Source organism: Schistosoma haematobium, chromosome 4, assembly GCF_000699445.3.
Source record: "Schistosoma haematobium chromosome 4, whole genome shotgun sequence".
Classification (NCBI taxonomy): domain Eukaryota; kingdom Metazoa; phylum Platyhelminthes; class Trematoda; order Strigeidida; family Schistosomatidae; genus Schistosoma; species Schistosoma haematobium.
In genome coordinates, this window is record NC_067199.1 from 24,549,442 (window position 1) to 24,569,663 (window position 20,222).

General features: G+C 36.0%; 1 protein-coding gene across 1 annotated transcript; it reads right to left on the reverse strand.

The window, feature by feature from the left end:
- Window positions 1-2,829: 2,829 nt before the first annotated feature.
- Window positions 2,830-3,520, reverse strand: MFSD12_1 (Major facilitator super domain-containing protein 12). The gene has a single exon (XM_051208211.1). It carries the CDS (start codon window positions 3,355-3,357, stop codon window positions 2,860-2,862), a length of 498 nt encoding a protein of 165 aa, XP_051066590.1. The 5' UTR covers window positions 3,358-3,520; the 3' UTR covers window positions 2,830-2,859.
- Between the last annotated feature and the right edge of the window lie 16,702 nt (window positions 3,521-20,222).

Consider the following 20,222-nt stretch of genomic DNA (forward strand, 5'->3'; position numbering starts at 1 on the left):
GGTGGATTGTATTTAGTGGTTTGTCTGGGTAGCTCTAGTACTTGGCTTAGGTCATGCTTTTTAGGAGATAAAGAGAGTGATGTCATCTATCGGCCAAGATGAATGGCTTTCTCGAGGATTTCATAACATGGTTGACGCTTGACCAAGGATGTGTCCAGTAAAACTAATAAGGTCGCCATCAAAGTTGAAGACTTAGAGAAATACTTACTTTGAGCTAAGTGCGAGGTAGACCAGTGCAGACATTCTACTCAATATAAGCTTTTAAAAAATGTGGATTTATCTGAAGTTGGGGGATTGAGATTCCAAGGAGCCTGATGTATACTGAACTCATATATACTAAATGGACTACGGAAAAAAATTTATTTGACAAATAACCACATATCGTTTTATAGTGAGAGCTGTTCTACTCACTTCTCGGACTTCATGAGGAGTCAGTAGAGCAAGACGCTGCCACTAGGAATCACGAACACTTTATCATTTAACAGACAAAAATATCAAATGTCATGTCTACATAAGATAAGAAATTAAATGGTCAACTTCTAACAAGAATTTTGATATTCTCCAGCTAGGCCATTGTTTATGCTTAATGACTCACTTCTGACTACCACAGTCTACTGATGTTTGTTTCTTTTCAGACAAAAACTAGGTGCATCTGCTCATGTTAAGTCCATTGTCTATTGTTTGCATACACTGCAGTTAGCGAGCGAGTGAAGATAGGAACATCAGTTTTGTTCACTCATGATGTAGGGTTTCAGAAATTGTTACTTTAGTTCTAACCAATGAACAATCGTTAATATATGCAATCATCTGAAACTTGTGGATCTTGTTGATAGTTTTTGTCTAATGGAAGTGTCTGTTCATATTTAGATTGATCAGTTAGTGGAAGGTCGAGTGGACTGTTCTCTGCGCCGAAGAATGACTGCACAAATGCCAGCATCATCATATGTCTTACTGTTTTTCTACTGGCGGACATGGCAGACCCTGATACTCTATTTTTCAGTCATTTATTGGTGTGTCCGTACACTAGATCACCGCACAAATCCCCTTTTTTACAGAACAATTTAGTCCCTAGAATGTAACACCTGGGTATGTTATTTGATTCCTGCATTATTTTAAGCCTTTTGATTATAAAACACTTAAAAATGCCACAGATATCTGAAGTTTAACAATGTCTTTAAAGGTAACACCTTTAGAATTGAAGGGTAATAACCCAGTCAAATCAAACGTTAGAAATGAATGAGTTAGAGGGTCCATTCGGAATGCTATCGATATGTCGAGAAGCGTTTTGTCTAAGCTGGCTAGACGTTGCAAGGGATACGTAGCATGGCGTACACACTCATGATCCGATATGAATGCGTGATCGAGCGCCTTCATTTAGTGAGTTCAGTAAAACTGATGATGAATGCCGAAAACTTACGGAGCTATTTATTCTGGGGATTTGTTCATCACTTCAACTTCTTTTGGCGTTTCTTCAATTGTTGTCATTATTTTAATATATAAATTTCTCCTTTGGTTCACTCGTCATTGTTACTGCTATATCATTAACTGTCACTAACTCTTCGGTGATGTTCAGTCTCCTAATAACCGTTCCATCTTCCTCTTGCTTAAAATTGTCCTTCATGGTTTGCCATGTCTGATTATTGTATGTTGGTTTTGGCTATGTAGACTAGCTGTTTCTGTTATGTGACTGTCATGAAACGGAAGTGTGTGTTGAGTAAGAATGAGTTGCGGAAATTCATTATAATATTCAGAAGTAATGACTTTTAAACGAAGCAAAATATAAATTTCGAAAGTCAGTTAAATGTGTAACTTCATTAGAATTCAGAAATTCAGTATTGGTCATCAAAGGAAGATAAGAAGACAGTTGCGATTGTATAAGAAATAAAAGTATAGAAGAAATTTCAAAAACACCTGTGAGATAGAGGGAAATGACAAATGTTCTGTAGAAACGTAGGTGATAACAGACAGAAATTTGGACTAGATGCTCAAAGATTGTAGTTTGTAAATATTGAGACACCGATGAATTACCACTTAGATCATCAGTAGTATGAGACTAAGAAGCGGTTGTTAGGACTTCAGCATTTGAAATTCCCCGAAGCAATAGCAATCAAACGTTTAAAACCAGATCTTTGTATACAGAAAGAAACAGCAATGAATCTTTCTTTGCCCTGGTAACATTACCCCCCTTTTTTCTTTTTTCTTTTCTATTTTTATTTATTACGTCATTCCAACTCTTTCTGAATTTTATAATCACATCACTCATAACTGACCTATTTCAATTCATATCTCTCTTTATTAACATTAATCTATTTTCAGTTATTTCATTACATAATCGTCTAATGTGTTTTAATTCCATGATTTCTAATCACTATTTAAATTTTCTAGAACCTTCCCTCCCAAACTCTATATATTCAAAACAAAATTTTATGACCTCATTAACTCTAACGAAATCTTTGCTACACTATGTTACATATATTCATCTTTCATCGCCCTCTGTTGTATAAGTATGTCAATATATTTAGAAACGCTAAATATTCAAAAGCCTTAAATAAACGATATTTATTTTGATTTTCAACCTCACTACCAATATATCATAGCCGAATGTTAGAATTAACCTGACTTATTCAGTAATATAACAAACTATGAAGAAAGACAATAAATTATCCAGACTGATCAATAAAATAAAAGATTATCCATGAACTGCCCTCTGTTGTGCTATTAAAAGCCCTCTGTTGTATAAGTATGTCAATATGATGCCCTTAAATGTACTTTCTTAATTTTCATTCCAATGTTTACACATTTACATAAATTTAAACGAAACACGTTGTACTAAAATATTCACTCAATCGACCAACATTATCACCTAATATTTTTCCGAGTGATTTCAAGAATTCCACATACCTGAACACAAATTATAAGCATGCCATTGATTAATAACTTCACCACAATTGGAAGACCAACAAAATATTCCGGTTGTCCGAACATCAACGGAAAAGCAACAAGCATCAATAAACATCCACCTAAATGCCATGACTTTCTCTGTCCAAGTCTCAACTGTCGTTTCATTCGACTGAGAAACCTCTTATCCTTCTTTACACTTCCATCTTCACACGTTATCGACTGGTGACCAGTTGTCGGTTTTTCAGTTAGACCGAGTGGACGATCTGATAAATAACCAATCAATGGTGTGGCTAATCCATTGGCAATCTGACCACACAGTAATAATGCCCCAACTTGTGAACTACTCAAACTGATACAACCTTCATAGAATATGATGTAGAATATACTGATAACTCCTGCAACAAGATCTTTAAGCATTTGACCCGTTCCATAAGCAATTTTACTAATCCACTTCATTTTATTTGTCGTTGTAGCTTGGATAACTGATAACGATTGTGAGACTTTGATGTCATTCAAAATTCACTGATTTGACCAAGTATCACGTGTGAGTTAATTCAACTGCACACATTAACGTGTTGAATTCATTGATGCTATTTATGATGAATTGATATTAGTCCAGTTTATATACTGTTACATGTACAATCATTTTGCAGTAATCTAAATAATTTTCATTAATCAATAAAAATTGACTTGTCTCATTGACCAATCAGTGAATAACTATATAAATTCTTATTTATTCAACCTATAGAAATACTACTTTAATTCGATTATTTAAATAACAATCGAATTGATGATAAAAATAATAATAATAATTCATATATAATCTATGATGATTGAACACAATAAAGAAAATCTTTTGTTTCAATCATTTAATAATACAATGAACACTGTATATTTGATAGTGTATTAAGAAGATGAAGATTATCATAGAACAAATCTCATACTGTATTATTTCAAAGAAATATACATGTTGAAATCATGAGTCAGTTGAAGCTAGACAACCATTGAAAACCTGGAAGCACTGGACGGCCGTTTCGTTCTAGTATGGGACTCCTCAACAGTGAGCATTCACGATTCCGCCTCGCGGATCGGACCCAGAACCTCCCAGTCTCGCTTGCTAGCGCTTAACCACTAGACCACTGAGCCAGCAGCCAACGTGTTAATGTCTAACTTCAACCTATCCACGAAATTGAGCGACACATTCACCATTGTCATCAGTGAGTTACTATCTCACAACAGACCTGGTTGAACTCCACTGACTCATGATCTTGAAATTACTACAATCTCCACAAAACCTATGTGATATTAATCAACATATGCTCACTAGTGACTGGCTTCACGAGGTATATCCTGGAGTTTTAGTGAGAAGTAGTGACCAGTGGAGTTCAACCGGGTCTGTTGTGAGATAGTAACTCACTGATGACAATGGTGTATGGCGCAACTTCGTGAATTGGTTGAAGTTAGGCATTAACACCGTTGGATGACGGTCCAGTGATCTAGTGGTTAAGTGCCCGCGTGCGAAACCAGTAGGTCCTGGGTTCTAATCTCGCAGGGAGCGAGATCATGGATGCTCACTGCTTAGGAGTCCCACAATAGGACGAAACGGCCGTCCAGTGTTTCCAGGTTTTCCATGATGGTCTAGCTTCAACTGACTCATGATCTTAACCATTGAAATTACTACAATCTCCACAAAACCCATCTGAAATATACATGTAAACCTTTACAATATCAATTTTACGTAACTTCAATAATATGCAGTAGATTAACAGATTTCGAAAAATTCATTTTGATCTTATTGTTTAACTTGTGATATGACGTAATTCCAGCCATCATCTGATGGCTAATAATGTTAATAATGTGAATATAGTGTATGATAAAACTTATGAGTACTACATCCATTTAAGTTCAATCAATCGACAAAGAAAGAGTCGCATTCTTAAAATTAAAGAATATATGGAACTCAAAATAACTGTCTGTCAACCAATATCAAAGTCAGAATCTTTAATACGAACGTAAAGGTAGTTCCACTGTACGGAGCTGAAACGTGGAGAACTACAACAACCATCATCAAACATGTATTTATAAATAGTTGTCTACGCAAGATACTCAACATCCATTGGCCGGATACCATCAGCAACAGCCTTCTGTGGAGAGAACAAACCAGCTTCCAGCTGAAGAAGAAATTAGAAAAAGACGATGTAAATTGATAGGAAATACATTACGCAAATCATCAAACTGCATCACGATGCAAGCCCTAACTTGGAATCCTGAAGGGAAGCGGAAAAGCGAAATGGGGAAGAACACATTACGTCGGGAAATAGAATCAGATATGAAAAGGATGAACAACAACTGGAAAGGATTGCATAGGACAGGGTTGGATGGAGAGTGCTGGTGGACGGCCTATGCTCCTCGATGAGGGGTAACAGGCATAATCAAGTAAAATAAGCATCCAGTGTTTACGATTGTTTGTAATGAAAGAGACAAATGATACATCCGATCACTATTCGTCCATTATAGGGCTTTCTAATTTTTGATATGCAAAATATATGTATACTAATAATATAAAAGATTTATCCCATACAACTTATTCCTTGATGAAACAAAAGAAGATGAAGTAGTTCTTTTTCAAGGCTACTCTAGCTTCAAACAACCAGAAGTTATAAACACCAGTATTAATATAGATATATATTTCAATTATTTTACTTGATCAACCTAAATCTGATGATCAAGAGCCAGATAAAAAATCATGAGAACCAAAATAATATTCGGGCCCAATTGAGAAGAGACATTTGATCTATCTATCTATCTATCTATCTATCTATCTATCTATCTATCTATCTATCTATCTATCTATCTATCTATCTATCTATCTATCTATCTATCTATCTATCTATCTATCTATCTATCTATCTATCTATCTATCTATCTATCTATCTATCTATCTATCTATCTATCTATCTATCTATCTATCTATCTATCTATCTATCTATCTATCTATCTATCTATCTATCTATCTATCTATCTATCTATCTATCTATCTATCTATCTATCTATCTATCTATCTATCTATCTATCTATCTATCTATCTATCTATCTATCTATCTATCTATCTATCTATCTATCTATCTATCTATCTATCTATCTATCTAACAGCGGTTGCGAAAAAACATGTTAATAGTATTTAAAATTTGATGATGAGATTTAGTGAAATTATCGAAATATAACTAAAGGTCGGTATTAAATAGCCATTACAGTCTAGTTTTTCGGTTCATTATATACTTTTTACTTTTGACAACTATGAATGAAGAAACAATAATCTGATTGAAATATTATTATGAACATAGTTATGTAGGACTCGTAATTGCATGAGTTATTCCTTGAATTTCTATTACTACTATCCAAAGAAAAATAATAAATCTACCCAAATATTTTATACATTCTTGCTTAATTATCCTTGAAAGGCAGATTGTTTTTAATAAACTCTTTCGAAGTCTTCTACCACTAATTATATATCATTTGTATTAAAGCTGCATTTGTGTGTTAGGAAGAAATTTATTTGACTTCTGTCACATACCCAGCCATCGATATTACTTTAATCTTCCTTCCCTCATTTCATTCACTATATGAATTTAAATCTGTAGCCAAAGTATTGAGCAGACAAATATTTTTTGTTTTGAAAAGACAAATGTTGTATAAAAAGTTTATGTTAATAACAAAAAGGGGCTAAGCATAAAAATAAATGTAAAGTGAACAATTAATTTACTACCGTAATTAATTGAAAGGTAGTGAAACGGTTTACAGATCTATACGAAAATTATTGAAAAATCACTTTGTATTATCAAAGTAGTCCTAAATGAACCCAGAACTTCTACATACAAATCAGATAACTTATTCGTCTTAGAGACAATGACGGGTACTGAAATCTAAATTTTGATTTGTAAGCTATTTGAACATCCTGTTATAATTATCTTTTTATATAATCCATTTTATATTTTTATGAAACCTTACATCATAATCGAATAGCTTTCTAAAGAAACATAAAAGGTCTTCTTGGGGATCTTGTAATACAGTATTCATTGAACGTATTTAAAAACAAGGTTAAAAATGTACTCAGGTGTTTGGAGAATAAATCGATTCTAGTAACTCAATAAAATATTATAAGCAACTATTCTCCACTATTACCGAACAAATAGTAGATAGAGTATCATGAGATTAATCTTAGTTTAGTGTTTGTAGATGTGTATAAATGAATACTAGGATGAATGCTTACACATTCATAAACTGATATCATAGAAAATACAAAAATCAGACCCTCTTAAGATGCAGTTTATATTTATAATAAAAATACCATTATGGTATTGATTTAAACTTAGTATCTAGAGTCGTATGATTTTTTCCTCCTGTTTTGTTGCTTTAATTTCACAAAATATGACAGTTTCGACAGAAATTATCTTATCTTTGCACGATTTCAAATTTTAGCTTTATGGTTGAAATATATACGTTGTTATGTCTTATTCCATTCTAATCTTGTGTATAATTTAAGAGAAGGGTAATAAATATTTATGTACATACCATCTACTGTTCTGTGCCCAGACAATCATTGTTAATTTGGATTTAATGATTTCATACATTGTCGTGATATGAAGAAACCATTTGTTATAACATGAATTCCTGTTATTCTGCCACATTCGTTCTTTTTATTTTATTAAATATATGAGTTCTATCATTCTTTTGAGTTGTTTATCTCTGATATCTTTAATTAAAATCCATCATACAAACATGTTAAGCACATAGAATTTTGGTAAGATGGGTTGTTAACAGAGAATAGTCAGTTCGGTATGGTTGATAGAATGACTAAGTTGAAAAATCGCTAGACGAATATTTTATACTAGTAATTTATCTTCAAAATTTGTCAATCTCTATTTACTTCGCATCTTAATTAGCGTGTATTTACTTGAGATTAAGTTTAAGATGACTTCCTAGTTTTAACACGATGTTGTAAACCATTAAGTTCAAGGTATCATAGAATGTAACAGATTAAAGATGTATTAAGTGCTATTTATATATTTGATAAGATCTAAATATTTCGATCTGATGAACATATTTTGTCCCCCATCGTCGAACCTATTTTTAAGTTTCGACAGACAGTAAATCTGAAAAGCCATGTTTTTCATTTTACTATAATCTGTCTTTCTATGTTTAATTACCGCATATTCAGCAATCTTCATAATACGCTAGAATTATTTTGAAGCGAGATACTTCCAAGATCTTTTCAAGTTTCAATTGATTTATTAGATTTTGACGACGATAGGGTCTTGTACTAGTTAAGTAATTTCTTTAAATCTTTAAAATATCTTCCTTTCTTTGGTCATTGACGCTTAAATTATTCCAATGAACATCATATGACTCGATGGATCTCAACAAATTTCCTAACAGTAAAGACTCTTTAATCAAACGTTTTTGTTATTATTGATTATTCTGAATTTATCAATATTTATGGTGTTATGTATTTTGATATTCCTTGGAAAATACTAGTTCTCAGATTTTATTCAAAATCTATGTCAACTTTTATCAGTATGGGGGATTTGTGACGATTGTAGTTTTTCACAAATGAAATCACAAGCCGATATAAGCTAGAACACCAACGTAAACGTGGAAAAACAGGAGATCTGTTTTACTCCAATATGCGACTCTTAAGCAGTTCGTATCCGCGATCCCGCCATGACCAGTGGAGTTCAATCCATGTCGAATGTGAGACATAAATCCACTGCAGTCAATGGATGACGGGTTGCACAAGATTACTCATCGATTGAGGTTACACATTAACACTGTTGGATACTCGCTTGATGATCTAGAGGTTAACCGTTCTCGTGCGAGACTGAGAGTTCTGAGTTCAGGTCTCATGTGTGGGGTCGTGAATGCGTACTGCTGAGGAGTTAATACTAGGTCTAGACGGATGTCCAATGCTTCCATATTTTCTATGGTGTTCTAGCTTAGATAAACACTTCTTATAAATGAGAACACCATTGGGGACAATCAAACTTATTTGCTACTGATGTAGACAGATATAAATAGTATGTATCATCAATCGAAAGTGAAATACCTGGAGGCAGAAGGTTAAGAAGATCGAAGAAAAGAGAACGAGAACAGAGAATGATTGGTGTGGAAACGAAGGGATAATAAAGTCTGAGACTATTGATTAACATTTTTCAAATGAAGTATTTATTATATAGTTCTCAGATTTTACCACATTGTTCTGTAATATTGTATTAAAATAAATTTGATTATTCCCACTTGTGTTCTCGTTTACTACAACATGAGTTCAAGTGTAAAAATATGTTGATTTATTATATTTGAGTTTTGAGGATGTTTAGTTGTTTATTCAAACTACTTTATTTTTAAAATCACTTTATTTTACACATTGTATCATATGCATGTTCATACCATCCAGACATGTTGACCTTTAATGATACTTTTTGAATAATGTGAGTTACATCAAAACATCATCTGTTGTTGTTTTTTCTAATGAAAATAATAATGAAATTTTGTTTATTTTTGTTTAATCAATTAAAATCAAAACAAAATACAGCATGTTTATTTTAAATACTAAAAATGAGTCTATAATTTCATTACACTCAATCATTCTGTCTCATTATTATTATTATTATTATTCAGTTTTAAGAAAATATCTATGGAAAAGCGAAAACTTTAACTAAACTAAACAAATAAACCAATATTAGTATTTCGTGACATATTTTACCACAAATTGGCAAAAGTTGATGAACCATTAAAATCCTGGGAAGTTACGGTCATTTAGTTTATCCTAGTACGGACATAAATTTAAATGGTAAGGATATAACAGTGAGTTGGTGTTCATCTTTTAGGAATCCCATACTGGGACGAAAATATTGCTCGTTATTTATTAGCTTCTAGGGTTCAGATATCATAATAAGTACATAACTGAAACTATCTTAAAACTGAATAATCCTCAACCACCATCTAACTACTGTTATATCCTAGTGAAGGTTAAATTATAGGTTACTTCTGAGATCTATTTATGGACAAATATTATTCATATATTCTGATTGTATAGCTATTAAGTAGATGGATTATGTATATACATATTCCTCTTATTATAAGTTTTATTTCAGCCTATAGACTATTATTATACGATTTACTATTCTTAAGTTATACCCACTTTATTAATTACCGTCTCCCACAATCACAGACACTTTTGTCTAGATCTTGTACAAATGTTATTTCCTATTTTATGGTGTGATGTGGTCAGTTTGGCTTGTACATAAACCAGGTATGTTTGAAATAAATGACTCGTACATGGGATGCTATTATTGATGTTCTGAACCCAACTGGTAGGGCTAGGGTGAAAAAGTACCAATAATGACACTAGGCTGCTCATACCGGTCGATACGTCATTGGTTTGGCACAGTGTTAAGATTGTATTAGTCGTGTTCTGATTGGTGAATAAATCATGTGATGATTAGCCAGGCTAAAAGTCACAACTAATAACCAGAAAATGCTTTTTCAAAATACTTATAAACCGGCAAATTGATTTTCATGGATTGGCTAGCTCAGTACTTTATGAAATAAATTAAGATTTACGTGTATCATCACCCAATGTGACTAATGTAGGGATCAGCAGAATGAATTCAAAACTTAGGAGTTAATTCATCTTGAAATGCCTTCTGATATATCTTCTAAACACCTCTCTCAATTCACATCATCATCAATCAATATATTAATCAAACATGAATAACACCTAACAATATTGAGCTTTGATATGCACTAGAAAGTTCACTTGATTGATTTTGATAGGATTTGAAAGATGATTTTTATGATGATCTGATGTTAGATATAGTATTACTCTGATTCTGATGGCATTAGATACTTGATTCACTCTGAATTAAAAATCTGTAGCTGTAGATACTTGTAAGATTGATTATGTCAAAAAAGTAATTCATTCTTCGATGATATTGTGTTCAACTCTGGATGTGGTTACATTTAAAAACTTCTTAAATATCACGGTCTACTAGCTTCTCTAATGTTATTCAACTGATATAGGCTGATGATATAAATTATCTTATAAGTATTTGAATGGCTTCTAACAAAATGCTACCCAGCTTAACACTTTTCGAAAGTCTCCTGGCATCACAATTTATGAATCTCACTTATGTTAGTGATATGCGGACGAGAATGATAACGATTGGTTGTTTGCTTAGTTAGACTTGTAGATAGTCTGACAGGCGTTAGATGAGTTATATATTCTCCTATCCTTATTATCATTGGGTGTTGTTGGGTCGTGTCAGATTGTGGTGTGGAAATATATTTACGTTCTAGTACCTCTAGTCATATGTTCTTGATCCGAATTGTGTTGAAGTCCTGTGAAATAGACACTGGGAGGGAATCTTATGTAGATATTCGTCTAAGGCAAATTAACATCCCATTCGTGTAGACGAAGAAACACCGGCCGTTATAATAGTTAATTGTTCAGTCTGTTTTATATTTTGCATAATTTTACGTAACCTAACTTACTGGTTATTTTTCTTATTCAGCCGAAAAATATTCATTGTATATTGGTTTAATTATTATCTGACCAAAAACGATTTAGAAAGTAATTTTCTTCATTCGGTAAAATCACCATGGGAAGCATTGGATGGCCATTTCGTCACATTATGAACTTCTCAGCAGAGCGCATCCACGGTCTCGGATGCGGTACTCGAACCTAGAACCTTCCGTCCCACGAGTGAACGCTTAACCTCTAGACCACCGAGCCAGCATTCAAAGGTGTTAAATTTTAACTTCAATCAATTCATGATCTTGCGCAAGTGGACATCAGATGGTTTGTTTATTATAATAAAAATACATAATAAGTCATTGAGTAGAAAACTGAACTGAAGTTTCTTTGAACACCTATTAATTTGACTATATCATTCATTCTATGAACAAGCTTAATTACTTACTTAATTACGCCTGTTACTCCTAATGGAGCATAGGCCACCGACCAGCATTCTCCAATCCACTCTGTCCTCCGCCTTCTTTTCTAGTTCCTTCCAATTCTTGTTCATTTTTCTCATGTCTATCTCCATTTCTCGGCGTAATGTGTTCTTTGGTCTTCCCATTTTCCTTTGACCTTCAGGATTCCATGTGAGGGCTTGTCTTGTGACGCAGTTGTGTGCTTTCCTCAATGTGTGTCCTACCCACTTCCAGCGCTTCTTCCTGATTTCTTCCTCCTCTGGGATCTGGTTTGTTCTCTCCCACAGTTGGTTGTTGCTAATAGTGTCCGGCCAACGAATATGAAGTATTTTGCGTAGACAACTGTTAATAAACACCTGTATTTTCTGGATGATGGCTTTTGTAGTTCTCCAGGTTTCCGCCCCATATAGTAGAACTGTCTTGACATTTGTATTGAAAATCCTGACCTTGGTGTTGGTTGACAGTTGCTTTGAGTTCCAGACGTTCCTCAGTTGTAAATAAGCTGCTCTTGCTTTACCGATCGGCGCCTTCACATCTGCATCAGATCCACCATGTTCATCAATGATGCTGCCCAGATACGTAAAGGTTTTTACATCTTCCAAATCTTCTCCGTCAATTGTGATTGGATTGGTGCATTCTGTGTTGTATCGGCGAATCCTGCTTTTCCCTTTGTGTATATTGAGACCTATTGCTGCTGAGGCTGCTGCTACAATGTTCATCTTCTCCTGCATTTGTTGTTGCGTTTGGGATAGAAGGGCCAGATCATCTGCGAAGTCTAGATCGTCCAACTGCATCCTAGATGTCCATTGTATACCATGCTTCCCTTCAGATGTTGTCGTCTTCATGATCCAGTCGATCACCAAGAGAAAGAGAAAGGGTGAGAGTAAGCAACCTTGCCTAACACCGGTCTTTACTTCGAACAAGCTTGTCAACTGTCCTCCGTGCACGACTTTGCAGTTTAATCCATCATAGGAATTCCGTATGATATTGACTATCTTCCGAGGCTGGCCGTAGTGTCGAAGAAGTTTCCATAGTGTTGTTCTTTCCACACTATCAAATGCTTTTTCTTAGTCAATGAAGTTGATGTAGAGTGATGAATTCCATTCAATTGATTATCCCACAATGATCCGTAGAGTTGCGATTTGGTCTGTACACGATCTATCCTTACGGAATCCTGCCTGTTGGTCACGAAGTTGGGCGTCTACGCAGTCCTTCATCCTGTTTAACAATACCCTGTTGAAGACATTTCCCGATATTGAGAGAAGAGTGATGCCCCTGTAGTTATCACAGCTGCTGAGATCGCCTTTCTTCGGTATTTTGATCAGAGGTCCTTCTTTCCAGTCTGTTGGTACTTGTTCCTCATGCCAAATCTTATTGAAGAGAATGTGGAGTATCTTTGCAGTTGCCGCTACGTCTTCTTTCAGTGCCTCTGCTGGGATGTTGTCTGGTCCTGCTGCTTTGCCACTCTTGATTTGTCTGATGGCCATGCTTATCTCTTCAATTGTTGGTGGGCCAACATTGATTGGGAGGTCCATGGGTGCTGCTTCGATGTTGGGTGGATTCAGTGGAGCTGGTCGATTCAAGAGTTCTTTGAAGTGTTCTACCCACCTGTTTTGTTGCTCTTCAATGTTGATGATTACCTCGCCTTCCTTGCTTTTCACTGGTCGTTCTGGTTTGCGGCGATTTCCAGAGAGTTTCTTTGTCGTGTCATACAGTTGTCTCATGTTCCCTTCTCTTGAAGCCTTTTCCGCCGTTGTTGGTAAAATCGGTCCTGATTCTCCTTTTCACTTGTTTGTTTACTTCTGGGTATTCAGCTTGTGCCTTGGCTTTTTCTGCTCTTGTTCGGCTGGTATTGATTGCTGCCTTCTTGTTCCTCATTTCTTGAATCTTATCCAGTGTATCAACAGTGATCCATTCCTTGTGATGGTGCTTCTTGTGACCCAGAACCTTATGACATGTTGAAGTGATTACTTCTTTGATCCCCTTCCAGTTGCTCTCCATAGTAGTTCCTTCTCCATTGAGTAGATCATGAAAGGCCTGGAACTTATTGCTGAAGAGTATCTGGAATTTGTTGAGTTTGTTAGTATCCTGAAGAAAGGCCGTATCGAACTTTTGTGATATTGTCCGCCTCATTGTCCAATGCTTCTTGAGTTTCAATTTCATCTTGGCGACCAGCAAGTGATGGTCTGATGCTATATCAGCTCCTCTCTTGGTTCTCACGTCTTCCATCATCCTCCTGAACGTTTTGTTGAAGCAGATATGGTCGATTTGGTTTTGTGTAGTGTGATCCGGTGAAGTCCATGTGGTTTTGTGAATGTGCTTATGTGGGAATATGGTGCCGCCTATGACCAGTTTATTGAAGGCACATAGGTTTTCAAATCTCTCACCATTTCCGTTCCTTTCTCCCAGTCCGTGTCGTCCCATGATGTCTTCATATCCAGTGTTGTCCGTTCCAACCTTGGCATTGAAATCTCCCATCAGAATGGTCAGGTCCTTTGTTGGGCACTTCTCGATGATTGACTGCAGCCTATTGTAGAATTGATCTTTAGCGTTTTCATTGTAGTCGTTGGCAGGCGCATAGCATTGGATGATGTTCATTGAAATGCCCGCTTTCTTTGTTGTGAAGGAAGCTTTGATGATCCTTGGTCCATGAGATTCCCGTCCTATAAGTGCATTTTGTGCTTCTATGAACAAGCAATATACATTAAATTAAGAAATATCAAGAATTTAATTTTGTACCAATAAGCATCATATAAATACATATCATCATGTTAACAATGTAGGTTTATATTTTAATCGTGAGCCACAGAGATAAAATATCATGCACAAAAGAGATCATAATCAATAAAGTATCGATATTTTGTAGTTTTCCGAATAGGAGTTTTCGGAGGTTGTAGTAATTTAATAGTTGGTTTCATAAGTCGATTAAAGCTAGATCATCATGAAAGACCTGAAAGCACTGAACGGCCGTTTCGTCCTAATATGGACTCCTCAGCGGTGCGCCTTCACTAAACCGCGTGTGGGACTCGAAACCAAGACGTTTTTTAATTTCTTATTTCAGTGTCATCCATCGGTATTTGGGACTTAACATTGACTTTTCCTTGGTTTGTATTACATGAAGCGTATATAAAAATGGATGCATTATTCTATTTACTATTAATAGCAGTATACTTTTCCATTTATAACAGATTGCGAACTGCATAGTGATTAAGAGCCTTCACGGACAGCGTTTGCGGTAAACTTGACATAGTATTTTTGGAAGACATTTTTATAAAAATAGATAGTACATCAATCAGTCTGGATATCAGCCAACACCCTGAATCATAGTCTACTCCTTGAATGTATATACAGAGCTCCAGATAGTTCGAATAATGGGAATGATCTTATTATCAATCCATTCATACATGCATCTGCTCTAAAATTTAATGCTAAGGTTATCACTGGGGATTTCAACTATCCTGGGATTAACTGCAGTACCGGTAGTTGTCACTCATGTAATGATGAGTTCTCGGCAATCACTAACATGCCCTGCTAGTCACAGTAGGTTCGTACCGCAACTAGAGGGGATAGTATACTCGATCTAATATTTAGTAGAGATGTTATCCCACTATCTGTAAAAGTATACGGTGAATTTGAAAGCAGTGACCATAAGATAGTAGTCTACACTCTCCCTATCTATCCCTCTTATAACGAACCCATTCGAAAAATATGTCAATATAGAGACTATAAGCATGCTGACTGGGACCTCCTGCATTCACTGATTAAAATTTCAGATTGGGATAACTTTTTTCATGTAATAGCCTCATGGATGCTATCGACGAATTCTATATGATCGTTAACTCTTGTTTAGATTCTTGTGTACCTCTTAAAACGTACAGGTTTAGCAAACCTTACGAATTATATATACCAGCTAAATATCGTAATAAGCTAAGACGCCTACAGAATCGTTATTTTAAGTCAAACGACTTCACGGCAGTTGCACAAATAATAATAATTTTTAATCAAATTAAAGAGAAACATAGGTTAAAAGCCATTAATGAGGAGATACTAGCACTTAATACAAACTCAAAGGTACAAAACATAACTCTCTTTTTTAATAAACGCGCTAAAGCAACTCAAAATGTTGATATACCGTGCATCCAGCATAATAGCACTTTTATATACGACTCTAAAACCATGGCCGACCTTTTCAGTGGCATTTTTGCAAATGGTGTAGGAATCATAAGTGGCTCTGCTTCAAGAGTTATGTGCGTGACTAGCAACTCAATAAAATCTATCTCCTTCAAATGCATGAAAATAATAAGGCTATAAATACCCTTAAGCTTTCGAGGGTCATGGAGCAGACGGGATTTCATTCTTTCTGTACAAATATAGTGGTCCAGATATTCCACTTCTTCTTCTAAAGCTGTTTTACTCTCTATGGAAACAGGTTCTTTCCCTACTGTTGGAAAACCGCGTACATCATACCTCGTTACAAATCTGGAGATAGGACTGAAATGAACAATTACCGGCCAATAAATATTACTCCAGTTATTTCTAGGATTATGGAAAAATTATAAGTGATGAACTTTCCAACTATTTACTTGCTGGAAAATTTATCAATGATACTCAACATGGATTTCTTAAAAATCGTTCTTGCATGACATGTCATTTTGACTTCTTTAATTTAGTCTATTCTCTACGTAGCCAAGGATATCTAGTCTTAGTGCTATATCTGGACATTTCTAAAGCCTTTGATATGGTTAGCCACCAACTTCTTATAGGTAAGCTCGCATCTTATGGGGTTCAAAATCCTTTGCTTGCTTGGCTTGATTCCTTTCTCAGCAATCGACATCAAATAGTTAAAATTAACTCTTCATTGTCTAACGCTGTCCCTGTTAGAAGTGGTGTAATACAAGGTAGTGTCTTAGGTTCTTTGCTCTTTTTAGTGTTTATCAATGATATTTGTGAAAGTTTTTGTGTCGGTAAGCCCCTTCTATATGCAGATGATCTTAAAGTAGTATATTCATTTTCTCCACATGACCTGAAAAATATGCAGAATTGCATCAGCATGGAGCTTAACAAGGTAGCACAGTGGTGCTTAAAATGGCAACTGGAGCTTAATACGGCTAAATGTGGATGGATATGCTTCGGCGATACATCACTCAACCTAGACATTACCATAAATGGAGAAGTGTTATCTAGGTTACATACAGTAGTAGACTTAGGATTTAGATATTCCCAAGACTTGTCGTTTACAGAACATATATTAAAACAGACCTCTAAGTCTCAACGTCTAATAGGTTACATAACTCGAAATCTTTACAACACTGAGTCACGTATTCTAATGTACAAAGTTTGTGTTCGACCACTTCTAGAATATTGCACGTTTATTCTTAGTAGTGCGCGCATAAAGGATAAATCAAGGCTGCAATCAGTACAGAGACGATTTACACTTCGTATTCTTGGAGCCGATTGTACCTTAACTTATAATTCTAGATGTAATCAACTTGGGCTAGACCCTTTATGGAAGAGGAGACTCAAACTAAATCTTATCTTTTCTTCAAACTACTTAATAAACTACCGTGTACATCCAATCACGTGATTCAATATGCAGAAACTTCTCATTATGACATCTGTAATTCTTTGTCACTAGTGAAACAAACTTATTCTAAATCATCTCTTTATATGAATTACTTTACCTGTAAATTTTCTAGACTTTGCAATAACCTACCACAATCTATCCGTACGATAAAATCACTCCCATTATTTGTTCGCCCAATCAATGCGTACTGTTCCTCTGAAAATGCATTGAATGTTCTAGCACCTGTAAGTGTATCTCATTCCATAAATGATATTATAGGAACTTTAAATGTTTAGCTATCTTTACTAGTTCATTCCCTAAGTAAAACCACCTACTTGCTGTCACTTTATGTTAACATCGTCCCCATAAAGTTTAACTAATTTGAATAACATCAACAGTATATCACTGTGTCACATGACACACGCATTTTGGTAAACCTAATTGATATATTTTGTTAATTACTGCTTTGTTGTTCCGTGCTCTCTGTTTTCGTGTTAATTTCTCTAGTTGTAGATAATTATCATTAATTCGATCTGGCACACGAAATGACCTTAATTACTCCGTTCATAAATCAACAAACTCCGCCTGTAGCTCTTCTAGAGTTACTGCCGGTCCCAAGCCCGGGTAAAGGAGGAGGGTTCAACATGGGGTTAGCGTCCCCATCCCGTAGAAAACTAACTCGCTAAAAAAACGCTTACCAGAAAAAATAATTCAAACCATTTTAACTCTGCCCTGAGAGTTAGAAGGTCTTCATTTAGAAGAATTATGACGCTTCATGGTGAAAGCCGAATTCCTTCGGAAGCCACGAGGCCGATGCCCCTTCTAACAACCAGAGCAACAACTTTCATAGGTACATGGAACGTTAGAACAATGTGGCAAACCGGGAAGACCAGCCAAATAGCAACGGAAATGAGGAGATACAACTTGGCAGTACTGGGAATCAGCGAAACCCACTGGACCCAAGCTGGACAGAAAAGGCTAGCTACGGGAGAGATGCTACTATACTCCGGTCACGAAGAGGACAATGCTCCACACACACAGGAGTTGCTCTAATGCTGTCCAAAGTAGCACGAAATGCACTTGTAGGATGGGAATCCCACGGATCCAGAATCATCAAAGCATCATTCAAAACAAAGAAGGAGGGGATCACAATGAATATTATCCAATGTTATGCACCCACCAATGATAGCAACGACGACATTAAAGATCAATTCTACGAGCGGCTGCAGTCAATCATAGAGAAATGCTCAAGAAAGGACCTCACCATTCTGATGGGAGATCTAAATGCCAAGGTCGGAATAGACAACACTGGATATGAAGATATTATGGGACGACATGGACTGGGAGAGAGGAACGAAAATGGAGAAAGATTTGCAAATTTGTGTGCATTCAACAAATTAGTCATAGGAGGCACAATATTTCCACACAAACGTATACACAAGGCTACATGGATCTCACCGGACACACTACAGAGAACCAGATAGACCATATTTGCATCAATAAGAAATTCCGAAGGACAATGGAAGATGTGAGAACCAGGAGAGGAGCTGACGTAGCTTCAGATCACCACCTAGTTGTAGCCAATTTAAAACTGAAGCTAAAGAAAAACTGGACAAGTGGACAAACAGCAATACAAAGGTTCAATACAGCCTTCCCTCGAGATACTGACAAACTCAATGAATTCAAGATAGCTCTCAACAACAGATTCCAAGCCTTTCAAGATCTACTGAAGGAAGAAGAAACTACCATGGAGGACAACTGGAAAGGCATCAAAGAAACATTGACTTCAACGTGTCAAGAGGTTCTGGGCCTAAAGAAACACCATCATAAGGAATGGATCTCTATAGAAACACTGGACAAGATCAAAGAAAGGAAGAACAAGAAGACAGCAATTAACAACAGCCGAACACGAGCAGAGAAAGTCCAAGCATGAGCTGAATACATAGAAGCAAACAAGCAAGTGAAGAGGAGCATTAGAGCCGACAGGAAGAAATACGTGGAAGAATTAGCAACGACGGCAGAAAAAGCTGCTAGAGAAGGAAATATGAATTAGCTCTACGATACAACGAAGAAACTATCAGGGAAATACAGTAAACCAGAGAGACCGGTCAAAGACAAAGAAGGCAAGCCAATCACTGAAATTCAACAACAGCGAAACAGATGGGTAGAATACTTCGAGGAACTCCTGAATAGGCCGGCTCCAATGAATCCACCGAACATCGAAGCAGCACACACAGATCTTCCTATAGATGTCAACCCACCAACGACGGAAGAAATTAGAATGGCCGTCAGACAAATCAAGAACGGGAAAGCAGCAGGACCCGACAACATACCAGCTGAAGCACTGAAATCAGACGTCGAAGTAACCACAAGCATGCTTTTTACCCTCTATTCAAAAAGATTTGGGAGGAGGAACAAGTGCCAATGGACTGGAAAGAAGGACACCTCATCAAGATTCCAAAGAAAGGAGATCTGAGCAAATGTGAAAACTACAGAGGCATTACACTACTGTCAATACCAGGGAAAGTCTTCAACAGGGTGTTGCTGAACCGGATGAAGGATGCAGTAGATGCCCAACTTCGAGATCAACAAGCTGGATTCCGAAAGGATCGGTCGTGCACAGACCAAATTGCAACACTACGGATCATCGTCGAACAATCAGTTGAGTGGAACTCGTCACTATACATCAACTTCATTGATTATGAAAAGGCATTCGACAGTGTAGATAGGAGGACATTATGGAAACTTCTTCGACACTACGGAGTTC

Bases quoted from the DNA above. Each gene is read 5' to 3' on its own strand.
- MFSD12_1 (XM_051208211.1), bottom strand. From the start codon at position 3,357: ATGAAGTGGATTAGTAAAATTGCTTATGGAACGGGTCAAATGCTTAAA.